Below are 26351 nucleotides of genomic sequence, written 5' to 3'. Positions count from 1 at the left end.
TATTATTCATTCATTGACACTGTTTTCAAGGCTTAAATTTACTCATAATTGAGAGCAGGTCGCTCTGAGTCACAGGCTGTTTGTTGATAGTGTCCTTGGCTTCTCAGTCACAGCCACCCCTTGCTTGTCTTCAGCGGCAGCTGCTCATCAAATATGTAAAGTAAACCAAGATTGACAAAATGCTGAACTCGAGGCTTCAAAGCAGAAGTCCACAAAGTGACGGCTGCTGTCATCTATTATTTTAACAGTCTATGGTGTAAAAGGCAATCCTGCATATTAGACCTTTATTGGGATGAAATGAACTTCAGACTGAACTAACATTGAACGTTAAGATTTGATATACATATTTCTTAATAAATTTGGGCAACAAAGTACAAATGAGCCATGCTGGGCTCATAAAACAGCAGAAACAAAAAGACTAACTGGCTGTAATGTTGCAGCTTGGACAGCTCAAGACTGGAAAAACAACTAAAGTGTCGGGTAAATATGTAGGTTATATTTGGTATGTATATGCTGGGAAGCTGATGAGGGATTGGGAGCAGGTGTGTTGGTGCAGCGGTTAATTGTTTTGGAAATTCAGGAACACTCTGGGGACAACTACTGGACAGGGAGTGAAAGGCAGGTTCTGTAACACTAGGACATTAGAAAGCGTCAGATTGGCGACACCTGTCTCCATTGCTGATAACATATTTCTTTCGTATTTCAGAAATATGGATTCTTAGTCACGGTGCCAACAAAGAAAAACACTTATAACTCAGACTCAGTTTAATTAAACCTTTATGTATTATATAATGTAAGAACATAAAGGCAGCTATAACCTTGGTTTAATATAAAACTCTAATAGACTAACAGAGCTACACTTGGTAACTTTTATGTAAATAACTTTTTTCATATTTACTGAAACTGTAAATGGTTAGCAGACTGCACTTGTATGGCGTCTCTCTAGTCTTCCGAGTGCTTTTTACATTACATGTCACAGTCACTCATTCATACACAGTCACATACTGGAGGCCGAGGCTACCACACATGGTGCCACCTGCTGTTTAGTAGCCATTCACATGCTGGAAATGCATCCGATGCCAAGAACCTCTCTTAAACACACAGGAGTTAAAGGGGATTTATGGTTGTGCGTAGACCCTACGCACGTTGCCTATGCCGTTGTGAGCATTTTTACTTGTGGTGTGTCTGTATCACTCTGCAGTCACACCTCCAAAACACTAGTCGGTGGCAGAGGTTTCTGTGAAGTGCTGTTAAGTTTAGGTGATTCAAAACAAGCATTACACATAGCTTTATAGAGACAATTTGAAAAACAAGTACACAAATCTGCTTCACTACAACTCGCAGCATACACAGACACACACTTGTGATAATCCAGACACCTTTTCCCCACAAATTCAACATGCTAACGTTGTTAGCACAAGCCTATGGCATTTTACATTGTATAAATTAGCCTAGCAACTAGCGATCTTTTCCTCATATAAAACCAGGGACAACAGCAACATTTAACAAAGGTAACGGCACACAGTTTGGCTCCATAACAACTCACAAGGTTCACTGACAAAACAGCTGTCTTGTACTAAACACCTTTTCCAAACAAATACAAAATGCTAACGTTATTAGCACAAGCCTATGGCATTTTACATTGTATTGATTAGCCTAGCGGCCCAACGATCTTTCCCTCTTCTCATAAATCCCTGAAGGATAAATCACACACAAGATTTAAAATGCTATTTCAGTGGAGTCTGTCTCCACTGTCTTCACAATTTATTGTTTCTTATCTGTGAACTAAAAGTAAATACAAGCTTCGTTTCCACTGAGGGAAATGGTGTCAGAAACAGACAGGAAGTCTGAGTCACTGCAACGCGTAGTTACAACTCTGGGGAGGTGCACATTAGGCTACGGCGGAGGCTCCAAATCGACATGGAGCCTACGGCGTAACCTACGTGTAGATTCAACGCAGAACTATAAATTACGTGTTACAATCATCCCTCATATATGACCACCTGTTATCACGTGACCAAAGTTCAGTTTTATACTTCAGAAAATACAAGCTACATCCATAATTACCTACTGTAGTAAATCGACCATGGATTATGGGCTGCTGGACAGCTGAATTTCCCTTCTGGGATTAATAAAGTTCTCTATTCCTTTCTATGAATTAATATTAATAGTCTACTACTTTTTCCAAGGTCAAGTATAAAACGCTTGCTCTACACATAAAATTGATATCATACAAGAAGAAGCTGGTTGACCTTGGCTCGGACAAATCAGACTGATGTCAGGATGTTTTTTTTAAACTGTATACCTGCTGGACATCCAGGGTAGTTAGATGTAAAGTCAATAGGGTCAGACTGTTTAAATTTATCTCTGCCTTGAACCTGAACAACACATGTAAAGAGCAGCGTCAATGGAACATAATTGCCTTGCCATTACACCCAAGCACTAATCCTGCAGAGAAACACTATGTATTGATTGAAGGCAGGCAGATATAATGGGCTGAAGCCCCCAATTTCTATTAAGCAGAGTGCAGGTGCACAGCCCCTGCTGAGATTGAAGAGTAACTGAGTTTTGTCACCTTGAAAACTGACCCCTTTCAGCTTTTAGCTCACATTCACTGAGGGAAATCTGATTTTCATATCAATATTCCCACATGATGTCAAGGGTCTCCCTTATTTAGCAACCAATTTATAGAAAAACATGGATCACATGGCTGCTTCAGAAATTATGTTTTCTGTTTCTGTAAGAGCTGAGTAGGAATCTATACTGAGAGCACAAACAGCACACAGTGGTAACATGGTAACATTGTCAGCTATCAATAAGCACTAAAACAAGGCGAAAAAGCCATCACTGTACTATTAATCCTGATTTTTTTATTTAATTAAAAAATTATGCTTTGTTTTATAGACATTTCGGCCTTTTGAACTTCTGAATGTTTTGTGTTTGCTGTTTAAGCACAGCAGTAAATCTCTAGTTCCCTGTTTTCAAGAGTTTCCTCACCCACAGCCTCAAGGGATATCACAGTCCAAACATTCCAACTGTGTAATGGTTCCCACACTATGGAAAAATTTGTAGTAATAATTCAATTTGGATTATCTCTTCAGCAGTGGCCTTTACTTTATGTTCGGATGCAGCAAACAACACAAAATATTTGCCTTAGATTTGTTTTGACTTAAGTGCAGCAGTTAATACAGTTGATCACATACTGTTTATCTAAATCAGATACGAAATCTCGTTTAATATGTGTACCAATAGTGTATTTGTTGAATGACAATAAAGCAAGTCTGAGTCTAAGTCTAAGTCTAACACTGACATCTGCTGCCTGGGACTTTCATGGTGTAAAGGCACATCCCCTGACTAGTGTACAGCACCTACTTGCCACAGTAAACATTCTAGTTTCTTGTCAGTGTAAATTGCAACACGCATTGTCAGACACATGCGTTAACTGATGCCCATACCAGGTCTACGAGCTGCCAGTCTGGGGATTAAATATGATAAATGTACTGTTCTCTAGAGAGGACGCATGCTGAAGATGGGAAATGAGACATTGATCCTGCAACATTGCTGTCCATCAAATTGCAATGACGTACATCAAGACACTGTTGGTGTGTGGGGTGCATATAAAACAACTGGTACTGGTGTTTTGGCACATGCTGTACGCTGCTTTCTCTGTTGTCCTCCAGTGTTTAGGCAAAGTCTGCCATAGTAATGATGTTGTTCTCACGTATGCCAATGACACCCAAATCTATATGCAAACAAACCCAATGACGACTCACAGACTTGCTCACTTGCGTGCAAAAATGTCTTCTGTTCAACTGCCAGCCAGTTAAATCCTATGAAAACTTAGATGTGTATGATTGGCCCAAAAACAACCCTGTCTCACTCTGAAGGTGTAAATATCTGGTACTTGGGCAGTGACTTGCAGTGTCAGACACTGACGAAAAAGCCATCTTTTAACATCGGCATGATACATGGCTGGTTGCTGTTATAGTTTAATGGCGCTCGGAGGCATCGGGGGAAACATGACAGGACAAGAACTAAGGTTAAGGCAGCAAAAGTCTGAGTAGGGTGGAAAGGAGGGGTGGTGGATGGGTCTGACTTCTACCCGGAAGACCGGTGTTTGTCTCCTGTAAGACTATAAAGCCAAGCCCTGTTGTTTTTTTCCAGAACCTAACCACATGGGTCTGTTGGTGAAGAAAAAAACCCATCAATTTGCAGTGTTGTACAACACTCAAGCATTTATTTTGAAAGAGACTACATGTGAATGTTAAATTTCCTGTGAAAACATAAATGTATTTTGAAAGAAGACAATGCATGTAACAGGCAGAACTTGACGCAGTGTCCCAGAACATCAACAACCAACGCACCCAGGGTACCTTTTACTTCATATGTGGATGTGGAAAGTCGATGACCAGATGTTGATATGTGACGAAGTCGGTGTGAGAATGTGTTGCAAAAAACAGTCTTGGGTCATGGATGTTTAACCTAATTGCCAGAAATTAATGTTGGCATTGTATGTTTCTGCAAACCATGGATATGCCACATACATTATTTTGTTGCAGATACATTGAAACTTTACGTTTAAGCAACACTGTGGTTAATGTATGGTTAGGTTTAGGCACAAAAAATACCTGATTATGGGTATGAAAAGATCATGGTTTGGCTTAAAATACCCAGATTTGGGGGCACAATCAGAGCAGTGTCTTGGTAAAAAACAACTGCTTTTCGTGGCATTGTCCCAAATGGAAAAATAGTGACAGGCTGCTACAAAACACCCCCATTTGGAGCCTAAAAAGCTGATGGAAACACAGCAATGACTCGCCAAAATACTTTTGGTTATTTGTTGGTCAGTGGTTTGCAGTAATCTGCAACTTCTTGCCAAGGTGACACACCATCCACCATCCCCTCCACCACCATGAGAAACATAGACATGGTATGAAACATGTAAATGTAACATATTTGTGGTTTGCACAAAAGTGCAATGCCAACAGTTGCTTCTGACAACCAGACTGGGATGTTCATTTACATTTAGGTGCCAATTTGATAACTACTGCCAAGGTTTTTGTCTTGTTTTTTTTTTTAAGCCCTATTGATTTTTCAGCATTCAAATGAGAATAAACAAACATTGTTTCTGTAACGATGCCAAAATATAGTAATACATGACGATCCTCCATAACCAGTGACTCCATGCAGAAACTAAGCTTGTGTTAGTCTTTAAAACCAACTTAGCATTTTCCCTCTACACTGTTATCATTTCTGAATCACAAAAAATGAGCTTTATTCCTGGCACATTTCTATTACAGTACACTCCAGCTCATGCTCTGTAGTGTGACTCAAATTTGGAGATGACATTATAGCTCATGTTCATGTTATGATGATCACACAAGAGGCCACCTGAAGTAAGGCAGTGTGAGCAGCGTTGTGGGACCCTTAAACACATCTTCAACATTGAGTTCAGCTTCAACAGTTGCAGAGTTGGTTTATCATTATTACTTACAGCATCTCTGTGCACCTGAGACAAAGATGAAAAATCATTCTCTTATTGTTAAAGGTAGTTGAACTGGTCCGATGCCTAACTGAGAAACACAGTTGTTGTTGTCCACAGCTTTATTAAACAGTAAGGGTAAATATGACACATGGTGATCATGATGAATACTGACGCAGATAAATGGTCAGCCGGCAGACAGAAAGACTATAAGCACTGGCTGTGAGAAGGCAGTGTGGTAACACAAGCCCAAATTGACCTTATATACAAACACACACACACACACACACACTGGGAGTCCTGTGGTTATGATCAGGAAGGGCAAAACTTTATTGTTATGTGAATACAAATTTCCGGCAGTTGTGACTGAGGATGTATCATGATCATCTCATTTGGATTCATAAAGGACTCTGGTGTGTCTGGATATACACATCAAGATTGAAGGCAATGCACCTAAAGATGCATCCTTTAAGTGAAACCTGCACGGTCATATGGATAGAAAATACCTTCAATATTTCACTGCAAATAATGCCTTAGAGAATAAACAGGATGACACAAAATCTGCATATTTGCCCTCAGAGGGGGTGACTGTAATTTTGGTGCATTTGATCTATTCTCTCTTTCCCATCATTCCTTGTCATCTCTCTACTGTCACTATCAAAATAAAGGCAGAAATATCTGTAAGAAAAGTGTGTTTGTGTAGGAGAGAATCTGCAGCATAGAGTTTGAATTGTGTGTTCTCACGAGACGCAGCACAAGCGGCAACACCTGAATGTAGAATAGATTTTTTGTTATGAGACTATACAACCTTGACATTACTGCACCAACAACATTTACATTAATAATAACACAGCATGAAAAGTTAATCCAGTTATTATTTTTTTATAGCTAAAATCAAAGCAAGTACAGTGTGAAGTTTTCTTGTTTAAGCACTTAATCTTTTATCTGGCATTTGGTCTTTAGAGGGCGCGGGGGTGTACCGTTTCGTAAAGAACAGGTGACATGTGGTCAATAATTTTATTTCATAGACAGTCCCCTGACATATGGGCCCCTGTGTGCCTCTGCATATTAATGCCTGTGCTGTTCAGAATGACAAATGTGCCGTCATCCTCCACAAACACAGCGTGTAACCTATGAGAACTCCTGCAGGTATTAACTTCAGATATCTCCGGTGCATGATTCTGTTCAGATGGAGGAAATCAATAATCAGTCACTGTGCTGTGGCGTTCAGGTACCGCCTTGCTGTGTGTTGTTTTTTAATGCAGCGGATGAGTCGTGCTGATTTCTTGGATGCAAGTTAAGGCAATGACTGATGTAACTCTGCTCTAAATAAGATCAATAATGCATAAAACAATGAGGAAATACATTTACATTTTTTGCCTTGCTGACTTTTTACTGGAAAGGTAGAAATTATACAAGCACTGAATTATAGTAATTCTCATTATATAGTAATGTTAGAAATTAATGTGGTGAAATTCTCATTAATCGTTTGAAGCAACCCTGTGGGAACTTAGTCTGATTACAAAATGAAGAAATGAAGATAGAAGAAAGATGTAGATTAAATATGAAATTATACATCGTTTGAGTTTTAATAAACTAACATTTATTTATTCAGAGAGCTCCTGCATTTCCATTTGCAGCACTGATCCCTTTACAACAATAATACAGGGGAATACATTTAAGCTGCTCTAATCAATACCTTAATATCAGCTATGCGTCAAGTGACTATGGGTAAAATTTAAAGTATTCCTTGTGGTGATGAACTAGCAGAGAATTATCAGCCTTATAGCATCTTTCAGCTCATTGCTTTGTAGAACTTTTTGGGACTATCTCTACTTTACATACACTACATTTCTACATTTCCTGAATAAAATGTATACTTTACTCCAGTATCTATGTATTTCTATGTCTTAAGCATTTTCATGACTTCGTTACTACAGAATAAAATTGGAGGTTTCAAATCACTGGTTAGATCATAGGTTAATCACATAAGGGCAAATGCAAGTAAGTGCTCCTAAAGCTGCAGTGAAGGTTTGATTTCTAGTCAGGCCCAGGCTTCACGTCAGATCAGAGGCTTCATGCCAGCGACTACATTCTACTTGACGATGAGACCGACTTTGTGATAGAAGCAGAGACTCACAGCAGAGACGGTGAGTAACGATTCAAGGACATAAAGACTTGTGACATGTAACTGTGCTGTGACTGCTCCCCTGCTGTGTGTCAGCCCTGGATGGTCAAAGATTTTCTTTAAATCCTTAATTTGTTAAGAAGACCTTGTTTTTCTGTCAGTTTAATGTACGCTCAATTTTTAAGGTGGTGTTCATGTTAAGAAATAAACTTTGTAATCCTCAGAATTCTGACCACTTTCATTATTACCAGCATTTACATGTACTTTTACTTTCAATACTTTACATTTATATACTGTTAAACTTCAATTAGTTGCCTGGGCTATCACTGAAATCACTGAAATCAACAGGCCTATACTTTGGACAGGCCTTTATTTCCTTTCACACAAAACTGTTGCTCAGCAAAGATCAGGAAATACAGTCAAATAGTTCATTTAAACCAGTATGAATATTACTTGTATAAAAATTAGGCTACAGATAATATATCAATAATGAATCATTCATTTGATTCGTTTGATCTAGCTTCAACACACAGTGCATCAGAGAGAGAGAGAGAGAGAGAGAGAGAGAGAGAGACAGCACTCGTGGATTGCAGCACCCACCATACCGACACAACACCACTTTATCCCGTTAAAACAATATTCAAGACTTGGATTAATTTCTATCAAAATCTCTTTTCATTCTTTCGATCTGAGGACCCTTACGGTCTAAAGGAATATGAGTAACTTACAGGGTAATTGAGGAATGGACACATAATTTGAGGTAGCCAACAACCTGGTTTTATATATCCGAAGAACTTCTATAAAACTGAACTGCATGGCAACCAGACCAGGCCTCTAACTGAGACAGGCCTTTGCTTGTCAAAATGTGTCGCCACACCAGGCAAGTAAAAGGGACTAGGGGTTAGTACGGCTCTCAGGTACATCCACTACTGCTGGAGTTACATTCATCAGGTGCCCAAAAACACTACTCCAAATGAATGCTGAGGTTGCCTCATGTCTGCTGGGTACATAAATGTGCATATATTTGCTAATACATTCAACATAACATAAGGAACACTATGCAGAAATTGTTGTTGGTTAATGTTTAAACAGTATTGCCGGCAAAAGAGAGCCAACAACAGATTTACTCTTGTTTTGGAACGAGCTTTGTCCCCTTGGCATTTCATCTCATTGTATTTGCGTTTTTTTGTTGCTGTGGCTGTGATTGTTTTCCTCTAAGTCACAAAGTGCTTCACAAGGGCAATAAACAACAAGAAAGAAACGAAAGAGACAAAGTGACTACGTGAGCCACGTAATAAAAAGTGCTCAGCTAGCTCTAGGATGGTTGCTGCGTATGATGTGGCCACTGGTCGCTACCATTTCATGAAGTGCCTGCTGTGCAGAAAATAAGAAAACACAGGCAGAGGGAAGAGTCTCTGCAGATAGATACACTGCCACACAATTCTGGTGGTTCATAAGTGCTGAGTCCATACATTTTTTTCTTTTGTTTGTTTGATTTCTTGAAAGGAAAATCCTGCATAGTAAGTCCTTTAACAACCACTCTCCTGTTAAAGAATAGGCTGCCAGTGGATTTGTATGTGTTATCCCATTTACTGCAAAATTGTCCTCCTAGTTACAAGCAATGCTGCTGTGCTTTAGAATACTTTCTTGGCTTGTGTAATCCATCCCAGTGGACATTAAGTGGACTTTAAAGTTACATTACTGTGGTGAGATCGTGACCGATAAACAACAGCTGCCTGGAAGTGAAAGAAAAAGACATAAAAATGTCAGATAGTGTAGACAATAGTCTGCAAAAACAGCAAGTCTACATACAATGTAGATAAAGAGCCGAAACCGCCAAACACACAGTTTTAACGAGAACTAAAGAATTTTTTCTTGTGCTGACACTCATGTCAACACAAGGTCACCATTTACAGTCTGCTCCACCTCCTAAAGTCAAAGGAGAAACCCTTAACATGCCCATCTATTCAGGGTTTCCTGTTTTTTCTCATTACTTCACCATCTGTGTAGTTGCACTATGGGCTAAGTGGGCTTTTGCCAAGGAGGCTGCTTGACACTAACTCAATTTCCACTGGCCACATGGTGTCTTGGTTTATAACAGTGGTAATCAAATTATGAGCACAATTACCAGTGAGAGGCTTAACAGTTTGAAACCGGTTAGCCACATTGTACTACACTTTAAATGGCGAACACTCCCTGTCATTGACCATAATGTGAAATATTGGTATTGCTGAGGTCTAATGATGATGCAGTATGTGGCTTGTGGAGTAAAGTCAATGATGCTTCAGGATTTTATCTCCTCCAGGAAGGAGCAGTTTGCTTTATTTTCTCATTATAATCTGGGACATAATGATGCTGCTCTTACCCAAGAAACATTTCTGTAAAATACATTTTCAGGCACTCAGTTGAGTTTGTCAGTAGCTACTATACAGTGTTGATTTTGGCAGACTTAAAGGAGCTCTATACGACATTCAGTGCATTACCAAACTACGATTTGTTGTGTAAAGATACAGTGGAGAAATGAAGCTCTAGCAAAGACAATACAGTCAGGAAGACAATACTTTTCATGCTCAGGCTGTAAGTTTCTTTCTCACCCTGCCATTCACTCCTTGCACACATGCTCACTCACTATCTCTAGGTGTCATTGTCTGGGTCTGTCAGTTGAGTCATCAGCAACCAACAGCATGGCGACACACCATCTCTGTCACCCTATCATCTTACTGCTCCTCATTTTAAATATGGTTCTTTCTCTGCAGTAGTTCTTTCTTGCTGCAGTCGTGCCCGGCCTCCACCTCCCCATCACCACCTAGTCTTTACAGGCTCATCAGCCTCATATGCCTCAGCAGCCATCATCCTCAGTCATCAGCCACCGTCACCGCCACCAGTGTCTGGACTCCATTATCCAACAACTGTGGCTCAGATGTCCCTCAATTATAAAGTATCTCCCTCTGGTGTCCAAGCGCCAAAGATACAAATCATCTGTTAATCTGTACACTCATATTCTGTATTAAATATCATCTTTACTTCATTCTTCTGTCTCTCCTGATTGAAATGGTGTCCTGAGCAGAGGATGAAGTCACACTGCCTCTGTGTGTGTTGTAATCCGAGCTTCTGTGTGTTTCATGGCCAAGCCAAGAGTGCACGTCATGCACCTGCGTCCTGTGTGTGCTGGTTAGCTAACTGCCACCACTCTGCATTGTGCTGTGCTCATACAGCAGTTATCCCTGATATAAATATAACGTTGTAGTGGAAACATAGCCCCTACCCCACAGTTCTCCTTGGATGAACTCTGTTAGCTCTGCCATCTTTGTTGCTGCTATTTGCATTGATTTTTGAACAGGCCTTCCAGGCATAGGCATAGGTCTAGGGGGGCCAAAGAATTATAGGCTTTCACTTGTAGGATTTCAAATGTGAAATTAACATATACCAACCTGGACTCATAATGACTACAATGACATGAAAAAATGGGCAAAACAACCACAAAGTGACACAAAATGACCAAAAAAAGACACAAAATGCAAAACCACCACAAAGTCTAGGGTGTCTTGCTCCTACTGAAGAGGCGTGTGGATCATTTGCAAACCACTGCCCAGGGCCCAATTGTCTCATAATTTGCCTATGTATGGTGGACTCTAGTGATGTCTGCATTGTGTAGCCTAGATATAAAGAGGCCCAGATCGTGGATATCTTCGAAGGTGATCTCTGTTTGGTCCTCTCCTGACAGCAAGTGGCAAAAGCAAAATCCTTCGTCATACACAACCATACAAACTGGAGCCCCTACACAAATTGAGCGACACAAGATTATGTCTGCATAAAATTAACTTTTAAACATAGCTTACCAGCACTAAAACACGGCAATTACCATAAAAGCAATGTTGCTTACCTCTCCCACAGAGCGCAACAGCAAAAAGGGGAGAGGTAAGGCGGAAGACAACCCTTTATAGGTGGGGTGCCCCCAAAGGTGAACATAGGGGTACAAAAACTGGGTATCAAATGTTCCACATGTTGAGTACAGAGGCTTAAGCATGCCAGGTAATAACAACTGAAACTAATTTTGTGGAATTAATAATTACAACATTAATGTACACACAAATGTACAGTTGACTTGTCACACATATTACTGCAGTATAATTGACCCTGTTAAATTGCACTAATGCATTAAACCCCTCTCGTGAAGTTAAGCTCAGTCAGGCCTTTAAGTCACATTATGTTTCTGTTTGATAATCAAATGATCTTTTCTTTTTTTTTCTTTAAATCGTCAGAAAATTATGATCCAACCACTGATCCCGCAGGGTCACGCAGATTCATGTTTGATAACCAGTCAAGCTTTGTGTGCTCCTCTCTCAAGGACTGATCTGCAGAGGCACACCCAGCGCAGAGCTACTCACATGAATGTAAAAGTGATGCAGAACTTAATTCATACAGCAAAATGTAACACAAATGCTCCTTATATACACATTATAACCTTATTTAATTGGCACTGATAGGCGGGAACATGACATTTGCAGACGCAGACACGTAAGAAGTGGATCAAAAACGACCCACTGTGAGGCAAAGAGACATCATCTGTCGGGGTGAGGATGCTGGTCGCGGAAGGACGCGTTTCCTCTCTGTTACTCAACCCGCCTTATCTGTGGGTCTCTCACAGTCTCGCAGGGCTGGTAATGCGCCCTCAATGCCAAACTGGCTGCAGTGCGCACTGGAAAATGCGGCGCGCTTTGCTGTCGGGTGCGCGTTGTTCCTCCTTGAAGAAGATCAATTAATCCATCGGTGTTTGAGGGGTCATATTGTTTCAGTTATTTGGATATCACAAGAAGGAGAAGAAACAAAAAGCTTTCTGGAAACTTTACTGGTGGCAGATACAATGAGAGAATTTTGAGAATCTTACTCTGCAGATGGAGGTGAGTGAAAAGCTTGCTGATTTTGCATTTGATATTTTTATCTGGATCAGTGTGGGCAGCAGCTGTAAGCTTTATAGCCACTGACTTATGTCACGTTCCTCAATTTTAATGTCTTTTTCCTTATAAATGATCATCACAAGCTGTGGGACTCAGTGACAACTGCAATATAACTTTGAAAACAACTTTAATGGGTACATGAAATATGAGAAAAATTTCAGGGGTGGGATGGTCCCATAGCTTGTGTCATACTAATTAAGATTTCCAGTCCAGCAACAGGTTGTCATTCATCTTCACTCTTGATGGTCACAGATATAGGTTTTTTTCATGAGAAGAAAAAATGAGATGACGATTTTTATGAATTTTAAAGAAATATCACTGCAGCATCAATCATACACGGAGGATACTGTATGTAACTGAGGTTCATGCGTTTAGTTTGATACGCCAATATCTCGCAAAGGGAAAATCCACCCTAAAAAGAATGTTTAATGTGCTTTTTTGACAGTGGAAGTCATTATATACAAACACACAGCAGTTATACTATAAGCAGGACAAAGAAGCATCAAGACTTGCTGCATATAAAGTGACTGACAGAAGAAGTTTAGAGATATTTTTGTGTAAGATTTATTTTTAATATCCATGGATCAGTGTACCCATATTACAGCAAAAATCATTAGGCCTACAGCTGATTTCAGAGTGTCCACAGCTTTTGTTGTACCTGTAGCTGCAGGATCAGACTCCTGGAGGCGTCGTCTGCAGTGTGTTTAGCTTATTTTAATGAGGTTTGTCAAATTAACAAATTAAAACTTTGCTATACAGTATTAGAGATGTGGTAAGTGTTAATGTTCAGAACCCAATTATTCCAAACACAACAAAATATTATAAAAAAAGAAAAAAAAAATAGTGGATGAAGAATCTGAATCACCTAATTGTAAAAATTATTAACAATTTTTCAACAAAAAACATGAGTTTATTCATTTTTCACGAATGATTAACTCAAAAAAAGTAATGGTTTAAAACAACTTGCATAATATTTTGTATTATATTTATCATCACTTTTCAAAAAGATCAGTTTCTGAAGTATGCGTTATAAACTGATTGTATCATAAAAACAAAACAAAACAAAACAAAATATCAGATCACTACATTATCTCCCTGTTCAAACAGTATTTCACAATTCATTTCCCAGTGCCATTCAGATCCCCTGTCCAGTCCAATGAAGCAAATCCAAAAATCTTTCATTTGATATTTTGATAAGCAATATAACACCTCATGTTTTTACTTTAGGGAGGGAGTAGGGGGAGGTAGAGTGTACAGCCTGGTCCGGCGGGGGGGAGTTCAGTCCGCACAGACATCTTCTTGGCTCTACCTTCCCTGTGCTCCCTGTTACTTCTCTGTCTACCTTTGCTCTTCCTACTTTTTTTTATCATCTCACCCTTTGGCTCTCACTTGGACCCCCAGGCAACATTATTACTCCCACTCATACTTTCAAGTATGTGGATCAGGGATTGTAACATCTACTCCTAAACTGAACTGAAACGATGTACTTTAACAATATGATGAACAGATTAAAATGTACCTTACACTTCCTCCTTGCCTCACGGTCGGCCACGCTTGTTGGAAAAGAGGGTGTGGCTCTGCTGCAGTCCACTTCAGATGATATGGAACAATGTTATTGGCTTATTGACGTCCAACTAAAGACGTTTTCACATGTAGGTGGAATCAGATGGCAGTAACTATAAATCTAGACATCCTAGAAGAGGTATTGGAATGGTGGGGGGGTCTAATTGGGTTTAAAGCTGGTTTATGGTGGACCGTTTCTGTCACACCCATCTCATCTTACATGGTTTGTTCACAGGTTGTTTCACCATGCATATCATAAATCACTGTTTAACTGTTGTCTGGAGGCTGAATACATATTCATTAACTGCTTTTCATATGTTCTTTGCCTGGATGTCACTGTATTGTTTTCAGAGACATAATAATGAAAACATGTCGTTGTCTGTAGATTGATTTAAAAAAAGACTGTCTTTGTCTTGGTGACAACATGATGTATGCCCATTGCTGAAAGTGATGTCCATCTGTTCACAGAGTGACTTATGGGGACTGTTAGCCATGGATACAGCAGATCAACTCAACATGACTCAAGTGGAAGAACTAAAATCTTACAACTGCTGCTCAGCTCCCAGCACAACAAATAGTGAGAACTTTTTGAAGCTGAACGACAGCACGACGCTGGTTGGGGTTCAAGTTGTTCTCATCCTTGCTTACACCACAATCATATTGTTTGGTGTCACTGGAAACTCCTTGGTGATATATGTTGTCTTCAAGTTTAAAAATCTACGGACTGTCACCAATTTCTTTATCGTAAACTTAGCTGTGGCCGACCTGCTGGTGAACACGCTATGTTTGCCTTTCACCCTTGTCTACACTCTGTATGGCGAGTGGAAGTTTGGTCAGGTACTGTGCTTCATGCTGCCCTGCGCTCAAGGTATGGCAGTGCACGTGTCCACCATCACCATGAACGTCATTGCCCTGGACCGCCACAGGAGCATCGTCTACCACATGGAGACCAAGATGTCCAAAGATATGTGCGCCGTGGTCATTGTCATCACATGGGCCGTCAGCGCTCTGTTGGCCAGTCCGCTTGCCATTTTCAGAGAGTACGGGACGTTGGAATTTTCGCCGGAAGATTCTATTCAGGTGTGCACAGAGAAGTGGCCGGGCAGCAGCATGAACGGAAGCATTTACAGTATATTAGCACTTCTGGTTCAGTATGGTTTACCTTTGGCCATCAACTGTGTTGCTTACATCCGCATCTGGAATAAGCTGAAGAATCACATGACTTATGGAGGTCGAAATGACCGCAATCAGCGCAGGAAGAAGACGACGAAGATGCTGCTGACCATGGTGGTGGTCTTCGCTGTCAGTTGGTTGCCTCTCCATGCGTTCCAGTTGGCTGCTGACATCGACAGCACTGTGTCGTCCATGAAGGACTTTAAGCTGCTTTTCACTGTGTTCCACATTGTGGCTATGTGCTCGACATTTGTCAATCCCATCTTGTATGGGTGGATGAACAACAACTACAGGGAGGCCTTTCTGTCTGTGTGTAAGTGTTACCAGCCCTTCAGTCTGAGGTCAAGACGCTCCAACGGAAGAGAGACACAAAAAGATCGAGACAGGGTTTGTACAGACTGTAAATCAACTAATGTCTAGGCTGCACAGTCAGAGGATGTTCATCGATGATCATTTGTGGAAATGTGAAGTTTCAATTTAGTTTTGTGTGGGCATTTTGAGGGATGATAAAAATGATATGTGGGTTGAAAGAAATTACTTAAATATCTAAAAAAAGGACCTCAACTTTAAAGTGACTAAATTAATACTACAAACACTGCGACAAACTCACTGGTATTTATGAGTCTATGATGGATATTCCTCCTGGATACAGTTTGTCTGTGTTTTGCTTGTTTCTTTAGGATTGTTCTGCCTGTTTCTTTTAATGTATTAAAAGTGTTGTGTGTGACTCTGGAGAAAGACAGCTGATTGTTCAGTTGCATTTCCAGGTTGTCAAATACTAACATGTTTTGGGCTGGTGGTTCGGATCCAACGACCGACCCAAAGTGTTTGACTGACCTGGAAATGAGCCTCAACAATCAATTGCCTTTCTCCAAAGTTATGGTGTGTTCACACCAAACACAAAGCAAATTTTTGTGTCCCTAACGCCTCGTTTCCACTTACGTATGCGTAGAGAGATGAGGCATCTGGAAGTCCATTCTTTCCCATGGTAATCGTTGTGATATCCAATGGGCCTGCGAAACTCCTCCCCTTAGTTATATTTCAATCCAGACTTTGTTGCAAGTATGTTAAAAAAAATTGAACTTTGGAGATTTCGGAGAGACGGTATGACAATGTGCTAGCTTAGCTAACAGGCTGCTAACAAGCTAACATGTTATTTTCTCCAAATCAGTTGCTTGTTGATTGTCAAGTGAGTTTGTTTGATTAAAAATAACTTGTTTATCTAGTTTTAACACACTGTGAATTTGAGTGATAATATTCCGCTAAAATATGGTTATACATTATATACAGTCAGATTGTCGTTATGACTCGTTCAGCCGTCCATACGTCTTTATAATCAAATATTTCACAAACCATGCCATGTACTCAGCAGGTCCTGTTTCTGTCCTGGTAATGTTCCAAGCGTATATTCCAAACTACTGGATGACGGACAAAATTAGCCTCTACTCCACGGCTACAGGAAGCTTCTATCAGGTTTCTATCCATATGTAAAGAAATGCACTGCCTGGCATTAGACACTAGAGGCATCATCCGTATATTCCCGGATCCATGGACACCAGTCACATACGTAAGTGGAAATGAGGCGTAAAGGTCAATTCGCATTTTCCGCATCTGCGTGTCAGTGAGGGTCTGTTTTGGTCTGTGTGACATAGATGTCATCATCCACCCACGTCCCTTGTGGATGTCCCTGTGCAGCCCATTTTTTTGTGATCATGCTGACTGTATGAATAGCAAGGGTGCTGACTGCGCATGCTCCAACCTCTTGTTCCACACTCCATCCAGTCCAAAACAACGTGGTCAAGCCAGCTGCAGAACTTCGTTTTAAGTTGAACATTTAACAGATATTCACTCCAGACTGAGCAGCAGCTTCTTAGTTTCAGTTTCACCTGACGATGGCAGTAGGAGGACAATAAGCTCACCTGTGATCCCTACTGTTTACTGCTGGGGGCTGAGGTGGACTGTCAATTGTTCTATGGATAGAGCCACATTAATCACATGTCCCTCTCTCTTTAACTGTTTCAGATTGATTTTTTCACTAAAGACTGGACATTGTTCTCATACATTGCAGGCACCACAGTCACAATGAGAGAAGATCTTCGCTAACAGACATGTCAATACACTCATCTGAGTCACTGTCATAGTTCTGACCTTGCATTTGGAACAATGAGCTTAACAAGCATCAGTAAGTGCTTTATGGAGCCCGCCCTTCCCTACCAATAATAAAGCTCATATCCATACCATGCTACTTCGCAAGACTGATCTTTTACTCACTGATAAATGTTGCAGTGGTCAGTACAACATGACCCACTTTTGCTGCAGTGTTTGTAACTGTGATTGTCTCACTTTAATGATTTAAGTTCTTTTCTAACAGGTGTTAACATTATTTTTGTTTCTCCTCTCATAACTTATGTGTCAGGCTATCAAGTATAATTTATTTCAGTTTGATTCTAAACCACATTATGAAAGGATAATGTATACAACAAAAAACATTAAAAAGAACTATGATTTCAATATATATCACATACAAGCACAAAAATATACACATTAAACACACATTTCACATTAAATAAAACTCCTACTAAGTAAAATTGCCATACATTCTTAAAATATAGGACCAAGCGACAACCTCCGGGCTGAAAGTCAATGCGTAAGTGCCAAAAACTGCAGTTCCTTGAATGACCACTTGAGGCTGGCTCCAAAAGCGAGTCCATCTCATAGACATCCATGTTAAAATGCCCAACTTTACATCAGAAATAAAGATGTTTACAGCCTGGTGCAAAGTATCTCTCTATCTGCACAGGGCGTGAATTTTTATATAACCCACCTGTTTAAATTGTATTAAGGCTTAAAGTTAGGAATAATTAAGGGTGTGGCTGCTTTGAGTGAAGGACTGGATGGGGATGTGTTAGATTCACCCTTTTCTCCTCCACAGCTTCACTCTCTCATCCAAATATGGCCAAGACTTCAACACAAAGGCTTGGAAACAGGAATCCACAAACCAATGGCTGATGTCACAGTAGCTATGTCCATTGTTTTTTATACAGTCTATGGTAGAAACAGTCCTCTGAAGTTCCTACATCTCAGGTCAATCATGTTACATATTGCCTACCTACTTCCTTCTGTATATACAGTAAGATTCCTTTTTACTGCCAGACATATCGGCCACTTATACTGATGGATATTTAAATATCTCCGTAGAATCTTAAGAGGTAACATCATCATATCATCATAGCATCATTCTAAGTGACTGTGGCATTCACTTAATATAGGAAACAAGCTAACTGTGCTAACAACAGATCCTAAGTGTCCAAGACTAAAAGCCAGACACTGTGCTGTAGTAAGTATCTGTGAGCTGTAAATTCACCACTTCAAAGCAGAAGAGAGAAGACAGTGTTATCTGGGAGCCTTTTGCTGCAAAGTCTCTCTTTCTCTGTGCAGCTACTTCAGGTCTGCAGCTGTCTGTTCCAAAGGGTAGCGTGAAAGTCAAGAGCGCTCACTCTGCAGCAAAATCTGGGGACCAAAATGTCCACAGAAGTATACTGCACTGGGGCGTCAGTAGCTTTGTGGATAGTGCCGGCGCCCCATGTATAGAGGTGATACCTCGCTGCAGCGGTCGCGAGTTCGACTCCGGTTTGCAACCCTTTGCTGCATGTCGTGCCCCCACTCTCTCTGTCTCCCCATTTCACACTGTCCTGTATATTAAAGGCAAAAAGCCCCCAAAAAAATAATCTTTAAAAAAAAAAAAGAAGTATACTGCACAGCACACTGACTAGAAATAAAAGACTGCTCAACTTGAAGCAATCTCACTCAGCTGAGAGGTCTCTGACTGATGCTAGTTTAAACTATTATTTGTGTTAGATATATCTAACATTAAAGGGTGTATATCATTTAAGATTTTATTGTAGCACAGTGTTTTTTTTTAAAAAAAAAATCAGATAGCTTCTGACTTGTAGATATTTGTAAAACTGAGCATTCAGAAGGTTTAACACTTTTGCAAGGTTCTCAGAGATATTTACCCCCTTATTTGTAATCACCTGGCTAAATCTGGTTAGTCCTTTGTCAGCCCATATTTTGAATGTGTCATCCCTCAAACTTGGTTTAAAATCTCTGTCTCTCGTACTTTCCCCCAAGTACACCGACTCAACCCAGTCTCATTCCGAAGTCGTCGAAATCCGGCGCGTGGGCAGTGACTTGTGGCGTCTGACAAGAACGAAAAAAGCTGTCCTTTAATGCTGACATGATACGCGGCTGGTCGCTGTTATAGTTTGACAACATTCGGCAGCGACAGAGGGAAACGCGGCGGAACAAGAACAAAAGTTCAGGCAGTGAATGTCCAAGGAGGGTGGACAGGAAGGGCGGTGGATGGGTCCAACAAACACAGACTTTCACCCAGGAGAGTGGTGTTTGTATCTCATAGAATTCTAAAGCCGAACCTGGTTCTTTTTTCCTAAACCTAACCATGTGATTTTGTTGCCTAAACCCAACCACGTGTGTGTGTGTTGTTGAAGGGAAAAAAATATCAATTTCTGGTGTTGTACAGACGCAGTGTGTCTATTTTGAAAGAGACTCTATGTAAATGTTAAATTTCCTGTGAAAACAGAAGTGTATTTTGAAAGAAGACAATGCATGTAGCAGGCAACTTGATGCCACATCCCAGAACGTCAACAACCAACGCACCTAGGGTACCTTGAACGTCATACGTGGACATGGAAGCTCCATGACCAAATGTCGATATGTGACGATGTTGGAGTGAGAATGTGTTGACCAAGTCTTTTTGAACTGGTTTGGTTTTCATAATTTTTGCCCATGGATCTTATTGTATTATACAAATGTTATTTATCTGACCAGCAGTCATATTACTTACTTTGGAAAGTATGAGTGTGTTACATAGTTTATCCATTGCAAAATGTTCATTTTCCTCCATTTTGCTGTGGAGCTGTTGCTCATCTAGAAAATAATTGGTTTCATTCAGGCAGCCATAGAACTAATAATTGTCCAACGAATAATTGGAGCTTCTGTCGATTTTCTGAAATGCGCAAGCAATGCTGAAGAGACGTCACTGCCTATAATGACATGTTATATAAGTAAAATATGCAGCTATTAAATATCAGGAATTTGTCTGCATTTACCAAAGGATAAATCAAAGATACTGGAGGACTTCGTTTAATCTATCAAGCCAGAGTGCATCTGGGTCAACATGCTTTATAACCTCATAGAAGGAACAGAAACACAGAGCTGCAGAGTTGTGTGATGATTTCCAAGGTTTTCGAGGCATTTGATTCAGTGTTGATGTTACACTAACAATGTTGCTAAATGGACATTTAATGGAGTGTCATGATGCCCCACTTTTACAGCCTGGTCTGACATAATAAGCATATCCTGTAAACTTGAGTCAAATGTAAAGTGGTGGTAAATTATACTGCATGCTAAAACATATGACAAATAAATTGCCAAATACATACCAGATACATGTGAGTTCATGGTACATGTGTGGCATGTGAAGTACCACCAATCAGCCTACATCTGACTTTCTTTCAGCCTTGATGTTTACTGTGGTCTGAGTTATTATGTGGTCTGAGCTGCAGTCACAGAGGGATGCAGATGTTTGCATTATGAGTTCAGCAGGAAACTGAAATATGTTTTCATATGAGACATATGAGGAGTTCCTCCCCCTCCCCACCTCGTCTTTGTTCGCAGCGAGCATCCTAATTACCTCTCTTTGCTTCTCCAGTGATTACACCGGTGCTCAGGTTTTGAAGAGCCCTTCCTGTTGACCAGGTCCTCACTGATTTGCGTACGTGAGGAGCCGAGGGACTGATGCATTAACTCTACATGTCCGTGATTAGTAAGCTATTCATGGTGTATGCGGCACAAAATCAATAAATGTTTCTTTAACTGTCTGACGTTATTGAGCAGCTGCTGCTGTCACAAAGTGTGCCCTCAGGAGGAAGATACTTGCTAATCAAGTAAAATGAACAATAGCTTTGGATCTAATTAAATTTATCCTTGTTTGCTGATAGTCTCGTCTTTTGGCTCTCATAAGAGAAAGCACTTATGTCACTCCTTATGTCTGTCTCTTGGCTTTCCATCCATATGTATTAATATTTGATGAATGGCATTTCATCAGTGGACAGTGTGTCTATTTTGTCATTGACTTGCATTTCTATTTCTATTGTGAAATAATTAAGTGGAGCTGGTAGTGAGACACAGTGTGAAAGCATATTAATCAGAGATGGTTCACTTTAAGAGCATCCTTTTGGTTAATGGTGCCTCATAACATTCTTTGGGGAGGTTGTTACTACAAATTAATTTTAAGTGTAGCTGAAGAAACTAATTGTATCAATCTATTATTTAAGTAAACAGAAATTTCACCATGTTTTCATGTACGAAGTTAAATAGCCCAACATTTGAACTTTTCAAGTTTGTTTGCTCGTCACATTATTGTAATTTAGATTTATTGGACTGACGGACAAACAAAATAGGTCATTGTAAAGCGGCATTATTTTTTTTTTTGGAAATAACGATAATAAAAACCAATAGACACCCAGCTCTGACATAAGATGGTTATACTGCAGCTGACATGTTAACAACAGTTACCTATTTACACATCCAGCAGACACAGAGCAAAGTTAGCATTCTTTTTTTTTTTGGTGATGCAGGTTGCATACTTTGGGTTTAAATGGAAACAGCTAGCTGTGGTGGTCAATACAAGCTGCTGAGAGCCATCAGTGAAATGATAATCCTGTGTGCATGTCGCTATAAGTGACACCTTTCACTTCCTTTAACGTGAAAGGTCAGATGTGTAGGATACAGGGGGAAATATTGGCATAAATGGAAAATGTTCTCTTCAGTTTATCATCACCTGAAAATAAAAATCATTGTGTTCTTGTTGTAACTTAGAATGAGCTGTTTATATCTACATATGAAGTGGGTCCACCTCCACAGAGTCTGCAATGCTGCACTGCCATGTTGTACAGTAGCCCAGAATGAACAAACCAAACACTGGCTTTAGAAAGGGTCATTCGCATTTTCAAGTTTTTGCCTCTGCATATACAGCCTTTCTGTATACAGTATACCTGATATCTTGTCTGCAATGTTTTTTGTGTTGTTGTGTGTGATGAGCTCAAAATGATACTTTAGCTCCCCCCACTGTCTCAGCAATCTTAACACACCAGCAGAGTCACAATGTGTGCAGGAGACTAAATCACTGATATAAACCTGCTGATGATACTGTTAAACACTGTTACTATAATTATTAAGCAATGTACCTGTATGTGTCTGTATTCTACAGTGTAGTAGGATCACTTAAGAGTTTTAGGGGTTTGTTCACTAGTAGAAGCCTGGTGTGTGTTTTTTAGTATAAACACATACTCAATTTCAAAACTTTGTATCCTAATGCCATGTTCTTAAATGACTGCACCATTTTTTTTTTGGATAATTCACCTCAATTAAAGCCAGACATTTTGGAAACTGGAATCTGAATAAAGTTCTCTGGGTTTGAAAAACACAGCATGGAAAATTGATGGATCCATCGGCTTGGTGTGCTTTATTTTCAGTTGTGTAACTGTAGCAGAGGCAGAAATGAAAATGCTTCAGACTCACCAATAACATTTTTATCCCTGCTGTCCTTTTACACTTGTTAACTGAAACATGTCCTCTAACGGTGATCAAGCCAACAACTAATTCAAAAAGAAACAGGAGTGTATGTTACACCATTGTAATATCAATTGTTGGGGTTATGTAATGGTTGCTGAAGCAACCCAGACAAAGAAAAACAGGGGAAATAAAATCATATCGTAACCTACAGAACAAAGGTTACGATTTTGTAACCCTAGTTCTATTAGCAAAGGTGGAGTTCTCTACTGGAGTCCTAGGGTGATGCTCCTCTAATCACGAGCAAACATTCGCACACTGAGAAAAGCATAAACGTAGCCGGCCAATCAGGACGTGCCTACCCGAGTACATGCGAACCCCACAGTTTATAGGGAGGCAGATTCACGGATCTGACGTCCAACACCCTCTTCAGCAAGCGGCATAGGAGCGACAGGGTCTCTTGGTTTTAATAGAACTAGAGTTACAATATTGTAACCTTTGTTCTATCCCACACAGACTCCACCCTCAACTGGATTCTTTGGGTATAGGGGGTGGAGCCAAATGAATGAACGCTCTGTTATGACATAACTTTGAGCCAGCCACACCTGATCCTGATGGGCTAAAGGTAAGTCACCGTAGCCCGGTGGTGAGCAACCGAACTGCATGGACCTTTGACCAAACCTTACAAGGGTGGAAAGACAAGCACTGACACCCTGCACACCACATTTCCCGGGTCATCAAGGAACACAGAAACATGTTGGTGTATCACGCCCAGAGGGGAGTCAGGTATAATACAGTTGACATACGTACATCCAACCCTTTTCACCAATCCTGTGTCGTTCCAGTGAGCACAGGCAGTTAGAAGGAGCCCAACATGTCCAAGAGATAGAGCCATCTGAATAGGCAGGGTGTAGACCATGACGCTGCTGTACATATGTCCTCGACACTCACCCTGCTGGACAAGGCCCCTGACACTGCCACGCTATATGTGGAGTGTGCACTGACCACAGTGGGAGGGTCTGTCCTTTTTTTTTCTTTTTTCATCGGGCAGGCCTCACAGGCTGGTGGCTGCTGAACACCACTCACTGCTTGGTCTATGCCGAGACACTGATGAGGTCCTAGGAGCGGCCATCCATGGAAGAAGCTGCTCAGTGTGCTAGTCAAAACTGCTCAAGAGAAAATGGACGTCAGCCATGGGGATTCCCCTCTATATATTGTAGGGTCCTCACATATTCAGGTAGGCACATCCTGATTGGCTAGCTATGTTTAAACTTTTCTCATTGCGTGAATGTGCGCTTGCGATTAGTGGAGTATTACCCAAAGAGTCCAGTAGAGGGTGGAGCCTGTGTGAGATAGAGCCCTCTGTATATACTAAACAGACAGTTGTAACAAAGCTGTCTTTTGCTAATAGCTATGTCAGTGATACTCAGCTTACAGCCCATGGGCCAAATCTGTCCTGCGATAGGGTGCCAGGTGGTCCAAGGACCATTTTGTAATTCACAATGAAAATAAACTGATTCACACTGGTAATTTATTTGTACTTTTGTAGTTGTTAAAGAAAAAAGAGCCTAGGGAGGATCCCTGGACCCCTAACAGAGGTCTGGGCTAAGCCCAGAATGTCCTCAAATCCTCGAAACACCCATATGTACATGTGATCTGTGCAGGGCTGCTGTGACTGGATTTGACTCTTGGCAAAAATGAGGAGGGGGCAGAAAAATGTTGAAAGGTTGTAAACAGGCAGGGATAAATATCATTAATGTTTCTGTATTAACAGGCCTCTGGTACTAAGTTAAGTATCCCTGAACTACAGGATCAAACCTGTGGTGTTACAAGGAGCCGTATTACATCACCTTTCTTTATTGCCTTTTACTTGTTGCTTCCAAGTTCCTTAACATTACCTCACCTCTTCAGTGTTCCCATTTTCAGACAACTGGGTCCCGGTCTACCAGTCTGCTCAGCAGCAGTGGTCAAATACAGCACTAGGCGGTCTCTGGCTGCCAGCCAGTGCTGATGTATTTTTCCTCAAAAAGAACAGATGATGAAGACCAGGCTACACAGGCTACAACCACAAACACCAGACGTCACCAGATGTGCCCCCCCTCACTGTAAGCATGTTGAATTTCAGATGAAGTTAAGTTGAAAGTAATGTGGGGCTGTGTTCTGTTAAAAGCAGAGGAGAAATGCATGGTTTATAGATCTTCTGATAGATAGATCCCAGTGTGTCAGGTTAAATTGCACCATGTCTGATTTGTTCCTTCCACTGGATCGTTACAGGGCTGTGTTCTGTCACCATTTTTACAAGCTGACGACAGCAGAAGTCCTGATAGACACATTCTGAAGTGCACAAAGGACTCGGTCACAGTGTTGTTGATGATTTTGTTCATAATGGCTTTTTTAAAAGCGAATGTAACAAGCACTAAAGATTCGTGTCCTAACTGCCAATTCAGACACTCATTAAGGGTCAGATCGTTGAACAGGTTCAATGTTATGTCTGGATAAACTACTCTAAAGTAAGTTGTAATTCAGTAACAGCACTGTGGCATTGCTTGAAAAAAAAAAGCCCAGCAACGACTAAAACCTCCTCTGGAAGCTCCACTGGTTTGAGATGGGAAGTAAACTCATGATGCTCTTATAGTCATCACCTTCTTTGTCATTGCTTGCTCTAGTAATCTCTTAACAGGTGACAAGACCAAGCTGCTACTAGTCAGAGTGGCCACTGGTGTTTAACAGCCAAATCTGTGTCATGTTTTCTGAAAGAGAGTAATTTCAAAGGCTTGACTCATTTACAGTGTCCTCTGCTTCCTCTCTGAAGACCTTGATTGAATGGGGATGGCTTAACTCCAGCTTTAATGTTGTCACTTGATGTGTACATGTTTAATGTGCTTTATCCATCTGTGTGCTCAAGGCTCTCTGTGTTTGACCTAGCTGCAAAGCATGTGTTCCCTCAGAAGCAGTAAAGTTACAGCTGAAGCTGTGGTTAAAGCATTTAAGCTCCTGCACACTCACACAGGTGTTTTCACTTAGTCTGGCTAATTACACCTCAGCTCAGAGGCCGTTTACATGTACACGGTGATTTTAATAAACAGAGTCATCTTCCTTCGTTTGTGCCCTTCGTTTACACGCAAATGGAGATTTCTCCTCTGAAAACGAGTCTTTCTAAAAACTCTGGCCAGAGTGGAGATTTTGGAAAACTCCGGTTGCGCGTTTGCATATAAACTGAGGTAAACGGAGTTATAGGCAGCCCACATCACAGTATGCGCCGGAACTTGTGCCTGTGTCAAAACCTATGTTGCTATGGTGACAATGGATACATGGAAGGCTTGAGCTTCTCATTACACTGCCACCTACAGGTTTGGCATGCTCTTGTGTATATATACACAGGTAAGTGTAAACGAAGATCTTTTTGAAAACGGAGACGGTGAAATGTCCATATATGAAAATAGCCGGCAACGTG

The 26351-nt window shown here is 40.6% G+C and overlaps 1 protein-coding gene across 1 annotated transcript; it reads left to right on the top strand.

The window, feature by feature from the left end:
* Positions 1-12277: 12277 nt before the first annotated feature.
* On the top strand, positions 12278-17509 carry npy2r (neuropeptide Y receptor Y2). The gene is made up of 2 exons (XM_049572006.1): positions 12278-12511; positions 14600-17509. Exons 1-2 carry the CDS (start codon positions 12506-12508, stop codon positions 15722-15724), a joined length of 1131 nt encoding a protein of 376 aa, XP_049427963.1. The 5' UTR covers positions 12278-12505; the 3' UTR covers positions 15725-17509.
* Positions 17510-26351: the final 8842 nt, after the last annotated feature.

This window comes from Epinephelus fuscoguttatus, linkage group LG3 (genome assembly GCF_011397635.1).
Source record: "Epinephelus fuscoguttatus linkage group LG3, E.fuscoguttatus.final_Chr_v1".
Classification (NCBI taxonomy): Eukaryota; Metazoa; Chordata; class Actinopteri; order Perciformes; family Serranidae; genus Epinephelus; species Epinephelus fuscoguttatus.
This window is presented reverse-complemented; position numbering and strand designations above follow the sequence as displayed.